Genomic DNA, 7,913 nt, shown 5'->3' with positions numbered 1-7,913 from the left:
GGATCAATAACACAATGACATGTGAAAAGTTATTCTACGTGTCATTACGTTATTGGCTAAGAACAACAAAAAGTGTTATTTCTATTACATGAGAGTGATAGAGATGCATGAAATGAAGCATGAATTACATGATTGAGGAGAGTGTACAAATAGTGAAAGCGGAATCTTTTTGAAAATATCTGATTTTTTTAATCGGAAAGAGTTCTTTTAGTGCTTTCAGTGCTACATTGTTAACAAGTTTCCTGCGTTAGCTTTGTCAAAAAGTGAAGCGGAGAAAAAATAAGAAGGAATTTGCGGTCCCACTAACATTGTCGTTATATGGTTTCCTCATAATAAATTAATAATTGACGGGGAGAAAATGGGAAACCAAATGGCCTTTTGCTTTCTTTCTCCAATATATTTTTGAAAGCATCTGCCTTTATCAAAAGCAAAAGGAGAGAGAAAAAAAATAATGACATTACATATATAGTCCAGATTCCCATATAAATAGCTTGACTTTACTTCACTTTCAACGATTTATGAGTCGTCCATTGTTATTTATCTCAGCTTCATCAAAATATATGCTCATATAAACTTGTTATTCTAAGCTTTAGTTATTCTACTAACTCCTGTTCACAGAATAATACCTTCTCTCTCTCAACTCTGAATTCCATATAGAAAAGAAGAAGTTAACACCATGGAGATTGTGGCGGGAGCTTTTGCAGAGGCTTTGCTAGAGGAAGTGTTCGGGAAGATGCTTTCAAAGGAGGTGCTTGATTTCATCCAGGGAAGGAAACTCACTGAGGGTTTGCTGAAGAAGTTGAAGATCACTTTGTTGTCTTTGAATGCTGTTCTTGATGATGCTGAGGAGAAGCAAATAAGTAACCAAGATGTGAAGCAATGGCTCGAAGAGCTTAAGGAGGCAGTCTATGATGCTCAGGATCTGTTGAACGAGATTAAGACAGAAGCCTTGAGGTGCAAGGTGGAGGCTGAATATGGAAGCAGCACTAGTAAGGTACAGATTGTGGGGATTTTAAGAAAAATGATATTTAAAGTTTTTATTGACTATATACATATATATATACTTTTTTTTATTTGCATGAACTTTTATTTCTTTTATTTTCAATTATTTGCATTTGAATATACTTTTTTTTTAATCCATTAAGTAGTTGTGTTTTGAAATTTTTTTCTTAAATAAGGACCTTTTGTTATATATATATATATATATATATAGAGAGAGAGAGAGAGAGAGAGAGAGAGAGAGATTTCTGTATACTAGGGAATGAATATGTTCCTAGGACATTTATGTGTATCTCTATTCCAAAATTGAAAAGAAATTAACTTCAATTAAATATTTAATTAGCTTTAAAATTATTAATTTGTTGTTGGTGAACTAACGCTGCTTTTGTTTGCTTTTAGCATGTTAGTTTGTTACCGTTTTGTGATTAGTATTTTAGATGTCTTGTTGATGTTTTTGATTGTACCACTGAAGTTTATCTAATGAAGTTTCTACTTGATTAAAAAAAAAAAAAAAAAACAGATGTTCCGAAAACTCAACAAAAAGCTCTTCTCTCCATGGTTTTATGCCATTGACAAAGCAATTGACTCCAAGATAGAAGAAATCATTGAGAGACTGGAATTCATTGAAAAGAAAAAAGATGTTCTTAATTTGAAAGCAGGAGCAAGACGGAGAGCATCACAAATAATACCTTCAACTTCTTTGGTTGACGACTTCACTCCATATGGAAGGGATGAGGACAAAGAAACTATCATCAAATTATTATTAGATGATGTGACTGAAAATAAAGTAAGTGTGGTTCCCATTGTGGGCATGGGAGGGATCGGCAAGACCACTCTTGCTCAGCTCGTATACAACAACGTTAGAGTAAAGCAGCATTTTGAACTCCACGCGTGGGTTTGTGTTTCAGAAGAGTTTGATGTTGTTAGAGTGACACAAACAATTTATGGCTCAATGATCATGTCACGAACTTGTGATCTCGTGGACCTAAATATGCTTCAGGTTAAGCTCAAGGAAGCTTTGACTGGGAAAAAGTTTCTCTTTGTTCTCGATGATGTCTGGAATGAGAAATATTTCGATTGGGATGTCTTGAGGCGTCCATTTGAGTCTGGAGCTCATGGAAGTAAAATCATTGTCACGACGCGCAATGCAAGCGTTGCGTCTGTAATGGGTACTCTTCCAACTCACCATCTGATGCAAATATCCGAAGAAGATTGTTGGTTGTTATTTGCAAGACATGCCTTCAAAAGTGGAAGAGTTGGTGGAAATCCAAAACTTGAAGTGATTGGAAGACAGATTATTAGAAAGTGTAAAGGCCTTCCTTTAGCTGCAAAATCACTTGGAGGTATCTTAAGCTCTGAATCAAACGTAGAGGAATGGGAAAATATACTGAAGAACGATATCTGGCAGTTGTCAGATAAGGATAGCAACATTCTGCCGGCTTTATGGTTGAGCTACCATTATCTGCCTCGGCATCTTAAGCGTTGTTTTGCCTACTGTTCGATATTTCCCAAAGATTATGTTTTCACAAAATCGAATCTGGTTTTTCTTTGGATGGCTGAAGGTCTCTTACAATCCAAAAACAAGAAAACAATGGAAGAAGTTGGAGAGGACTACTTCAATGATTTACTCTCAAGGTCATTTTTTCAACATTCACAAGGCGAATTTGATCACCAACCAGTTTTCACTATGCATGACCTTATCAATGACTTAGCGAAGTTCGTATGTGGAGATTTTTGTGTGAGGTTGGAGGACAATGACTCATTGGACATTCAGTGTAAGACTCGTCATTTTTCGTATATGAAAACATATGGTGATGGTTTTGAGAAATTTGAGGCTTTATATGAGGCGAAGAATTTGCGCACCTTCCTACCATTTTCACTAACGTGTCCAATTGTCGCAAAGTTTTATATGTCAGACAAGATACTGCACGATTTAATTCCAACACTACAATGTTTAAGAGTTCTAAATTTATCAGGCTACAACATTAGGAATTTGCCTAATTCAATTAGTAACCTGAAACATCTTAGGCACTTGGACTTGTCTTACACTTTGATAGGCAAGTTACCTAATACAACATGTACTTTGTATAATTTGCAAACTTTGTTGTTGTCGTACTGTCGAGGCCTTGTTGAGTTGCCAACCAACTTGGAAAGACTAATCAACTTGCGGCATCTTGATATCAGAGGAACAAAATTAGGAAAGATGCCACCAAAGATGGGCAAATTGCAGGATCTCCAAACATTGAGTGACTTTGTGTTGGACCAAAATACTGCAGGGTATGATGACATTGTAGAGTTGAAGGAGCTTCGGTGTCTGCGTGGAACTCTTTGTATTTCAGGGCTTCATAACATTGTCCATGTCAGGGATGCTTTGGAGGCCAATATGAAGGAGAAGAAGTATCTAAATCAACTTGTTTTGAAATGGGGTGGCGATACTGAGGATTCACAAAAAGATAGAGAAGTCCTCGACAACCTCCAACCTCATACGAACCTAAAAGAACTGACCATTGTTTCTTATGAGGGTACGAGATTTCCAGGTTGGTTAGTCGATCGTTCTTACTCAAACCTAGTTTGTCTTCGACTTTTGAATTGTAAAAATTGTTACTTCTTGCCACCTCTTGGGATGCTGCCCTCTCTCAGAGAGCTTGAAATTATTGGGTTAAATGGAGTCGTGTCCATAGGTGCTGAGTTCTTTGGTAATGATGGCAGTGAAATCCAGCAATTTCGATCTCTGCAAGTTTTGATCTTCGAAAACATGCGAGATTGGCAAGAGTGGTCTTATGTTGGAGGTAATGAAGAAGGTGGAGCTTTTCCTGATCTTTGTGAGCTTCGTCTGCGGAATTGTCCTAAGCTAAGTGGGAGATTACCTTTGGACTACTTTCCAAAGCTTAAAAGGCTCGTGTTGTGTCGAACTAATATAGAATGTGTCACTCTTTCACAAGAATCTGAATGCAGCAAACTCCTATGCCTCGAGTACCTGTATATATATTGCCCAAGTTTTGTTTGTTTTCCTGAAGGAGGGCTACATGCACCAAACTTGACGAATATAAATATCTGTCGCTGCAAGAAATTGAGGTCACTGCCAGAACATATGCACACCCTTCTCCCATCTCTTCAGTCCATGGACATAACAGAATGTCCAGAACTGGAATCTTTTCCAGACGGGGGATTGCCATCGAAGTTAAAATCACTGCGGATTGAGTCTTGCAGAAAACTGATTGCAAATCGTATGCAGTGGGATCTTGGAAGACTCACCTCTCTCCGAGACTTAAGAGTTGACTTCAATGAATGTGGAGAAGTAGATTCATTTCCAGAGGAGGGGCTACTGCCAACTACTCTCAGCTCTCTCTCCATCTCCACTTTTTCGAATCTTAAGACCATGGATGGAAATGGGTTGACAAACCTCATCTGTCTTAAGTATTTGGCAATTCGGAGATGCCCTGAGCTCCAGAGCTTGCCAGAGGAAGGGCTGCCCACTTCTCTTTCACTTCTAGAAATCTTTTATTGTCCTTTGCTAAAACAACGATGTCAGAGAGAAAAAGGTGAAGATTGGCCCAAGATTGCTCACATCCGTCACATAATGATCGATGGAGAACAGATATGATGTGCCATGTCTGATCGATCCTATTAGCATTATCTGGTGCTTGTTCTGCAGTCTCTGCTCATTAGTTTAAACTGGTTAGTTCCCTTTCTCTTGTGCTTTTTACTTGCTTTTGACCCAAAAAAGAAGAAACAACTGATACTACATTGCTATGCTTACCAAATTGCATGCCTATTTTGAGATATCTGAACAAACTTTTCTTATTGTTTATAACTTCAAACTTGCTGTTACTAATTCATAAGAGTGTGTCAATCAAGTAGTAACTACTATTCAATTATCAATCCAACCTTGTTAATATTTAGATTCAGATATCTTTAAGCAAGGAAAAGGTTCCCCCAGTGTTGACCTACTATCAGTTTAAACATTTTAGCATCCTGATTTGAAAGGAAATTTTATTTCTTTTGAGATACTACTGTTGAATCTGGTGAATACTTCTGTCGAATATGATCAAAAGAAAACACATGAAACAAGTTACACCATCCTGGAAAGTGGTGTTGTCTCAAACACATAAATCTCTTTAAGATCTTATATGTTCTAAAGCAAAGAAGATACACAAATTCATTGTGTTCACCTACTCTTTTCTGTGAATCAAAATAAAGAGGGACTCAAATAAACCCTTGAAGATTTATTGGAAAAGTTATCGTCTCGTTTTCAGCTATCTAGAATAATAGCTATATGACTTCAATGTTGCAGGAAGCCAAACTGCAGGTAATGAAAGTCAATCTCTCATGTCACATTGCTCAATTCTGACAATTTTCACGTTAATACATTTAATCAAATATTCAGTGGCTAATGCTAACAAACTTTTAAATTGGGTTAAAACTGCAGATATTTATTTAGCTGAAGAACTGCAAAACTCATGTATGGCTATATCTATACCAGTGCAGCGGTTATATCCCCTGCATAATCTATTCATTCTGATATAAAGTAGTACCAGAAATCGAGTTTCTTAGTAGATTCAGGTAAAGAAATCCACATCTCCCACCTTTGTAAAAATGATTTTGTACATATTATACCAGCTTGATCAATTTAACTCAAAATAACAGGGTTTTTGGGATATTTGCAATTTTGGCCAAACCAGAAGCCGCTTCTCTGTCGGTTGTTCCTCATCCTCCTTTAGATTGGTGATGGAATATGGCATTTCTATCTGGACGTCTTCTGAAGAAATTAGTTTGTAAATTGTAATATTTCAGTTTTTCATTGTATTTAGTTACAAATTTTCATTCACCTTTTAATGCGTTTTGTTTATCATCTGTCATCTGTGCATGCTTAGTTGGTACATGTACACTCTGGTCCTTCCTGATTTAAGCTCTCGTTACTCTAAATTTTGGTGGTTCACTTCAGTTTGAATTAGTCTTTTGAACTGTGGTATGGTAATTGACTTTTGTGTAGTATGTGAATCTTATTCTAGAATGAAGCAATAATTGTTCTGTACATAATTCCAATTTTGAGTAAAAGTTGCAGGAAATATTATTTGTAATAACAATTCATCTTCCCAGTCATATTCAAGGTGTTAAAATGAGCTCAGCATGTCAATTTCTCTTGGAGCTAAACAAAGACATTCGACTTCTGGGAAAGTCATAAGACTAAAAAGGTTATGAAGTAATGCACATTACTTATAGGCAAGGATTAAAATATCGGCCGTGCAGATAATATCGGGCGTCCAATTTACAGATATTTCGGGGGATATATCGTTATCATTTTAGGTATCGGGAAAAAATCAACAAAAATGACAGATATATGCATTGAAACACATAATTTTGGTGTAAAACTTTCATAGATGTTATGTACATTATTAATGAATGTATTGAACAAATGATTAAATACAAGTGGTATGTAATGCGTGTTAATGAAAAGTTTGAAAATAAAATGTTAATTAGAATGAATAAACCATGCATAAAGCCATAGTTTGTTTAAACATTGGTTTACAATTTAGATAAGTGCCCATCTACATAAATGAAGAGCTCATATGAGGTTCAAATAATGACGAACAACCATCTAGATTCATACAATAGTCATACCAAGTCATGTAATTGTAGCAGTTTGTAAGCCATATTTGAACATGGTGCACATAGGTCTCTCTTGAGCTCCTATTGTCCTCCAATATATGGGATAGTTAGGACTAACCAACTAGTAGGTCCATAATCTGTTTTATCATCTTGAGCTCTATAACTAGTTCCACTATAATCAGACATGACATAACCATAGTCATCATAAGATTCATTTGAATTAGTACTAGGTCTAGTTCCTATGCTCATATATCCAAAACTGATTGCCATGTCCTCTTTAGATAGATTGTAGATATATGGGTAGTGGACTGTGCATAGATTCTTCATATAAATAAATTATAGGGTTATAGGCAAGGATTAGCTATTTTTGGATTTCAATTTGCTTCAATTGCCTTCAAAACTTCTGAATTTTTTTTTGGGTTCTGTTATGGGTATTGGGAAATATCGGGGATATCGGCAAAATATCGGGGATATCGCACTTTTCGGAGATATATTATCGAAACAGGGGAAGATATGGCTTTACCCCCAGTATCGGTGTCGATAGTTGAAAATATCAATATATCGGCAGATATATCGGTGTATCGGCTAATATTTCAATCCTTGCTTATAGGCATATCACTTTATGAAAGCTTATAGTAGCAATATATATGACGGCGAGAAAGTAGTTGTGGGTAGCTCTAAATTTGTACAAAACACAAATAAAAATGAAAAATGATATGAAATGACATATATATATGTATGGAGACATGAGTTTGTGATGGATGCACACAGCACAGTGCACAATGCTGGAGCCATGAATTGCTGCTACTAGGGGCTGGGGGAGCTACATAATGCGACCTTTGTTTTTTTCACTTGTACTAAGCTCTCTAGTTGTAAGTGAAAAATTTGTGTCTTGGCAATATCCTAACCTAAAACCTAGCAGCTTCTATATATAGAATACTTAAGCCCCGTTTGGTGGGCGGGATTGGATTGGATATATTTAATTAAAATAGACATGGATCCTAACTATTGTTTAATGGGCTTAAAATATATCATGGATTGGATATGAATATTGAACACCAATCCAAAATAAGAGCGGCTCCAGAACCCATCACTAGACATGGGTTTATAAGGAAGTCGTCGTCTCGTTTTCAATACAAAGTCGTCTTCTTTAGTTTGACTTATCAAGCCCATTTGTATATGTGGCAATTCAACAATATTCAATTACTTCCACCACTATACAAGTTACGATTCTAAAAAACTTCACTACAAAGGGTATCCTGTTTGTTTTTTTTTTTTTTACTTCCCTTTTCTGCTTTGATATA

The 7,913-nt window shown here is 36.2% G+C and overlaps 1 protein-coding gene across 3 annotated transcripts; it reads left to right on the top strand.

The window, feature by feature from the left end:
* Positions 1 to 507: 507 nt before the first annotated feature.
* LOC103328017 (putative disease resistance RPP13-like protein 1) lies at positions 508 to 6,039 on the top strand. 3 transcript variants are annotated; one of them, XM_016796143.2, is made up of 4 exons: positions 508 to 994; positions 1,520 to 4,677; positions 5,429 to 5,562; positions 5,647 to 6,039. In XM_016796143.2, the coding sequence occupies exons 1-2, from the start codon at positions 677 to 679 to the stop codon at positions 4,601 to 4,603; spliced, it is 3,402 nt and encodes a 1,133-aa protein (XP_016651629.2). In that variant the 5' UTR covers positions 508 to 676; the 3' UTR covers positions 4,604 to 4,677; positions 5,429 to 5,562; positions 5,647 to 6,039. The 3 variants fall into 3 exon arrangements, with proteins under 3 accessions (XP_016651629.2, XP_088908046.1, XP_088908042.1); XM_089051920.1 differs by having other exon boundaries at positions 5,682 to 5,853; XM_089051916.1 differs by having other exon boundaries at positions 1,520 to 5,308; positions 5,647 to 5,853.
* The last annotated feature ends 1,874 nt before the right edge of the window (positions 6,040 to 7,913 follow it).

This window comes from Prunus mume, linkage group LG1, assembly GCF_029339155.1.
Source record: "Prunus mume cultivar Tortuosa linkage group LG1, ASM2933915v1, whole genome shotgun sequence".
NCBI classification, from domain to species: domain Eukaryota; kingdom Viridiplantae; phylum Streptophyta; class Magnoliopsida; order Rosales; family Rosaceae; genus Prunus; species Prunus mume.
Note: the sequence above shows the minus strand (reverse complement) of the source record. Positions and strands in the feature narration are given on the sequence as shown.

Excerpts from the sequence above, each read along its gene's own strand:
- LOC103328017 (XM_016796143.2), top strand. The coding sequence starts at position 677 with ATGGAGATTGTGGCGGGAGCTTTTGCAGAGGCTTTGCTAGAGGAAGTG. Across the intron at positions 995-1,519 it reads ATGGAAGCAGCACTAGTAAG|ATGTTCCGAAAACTCAACAA; the intron begins GTACAGATTGTG and ends AAAAAAAAACAG.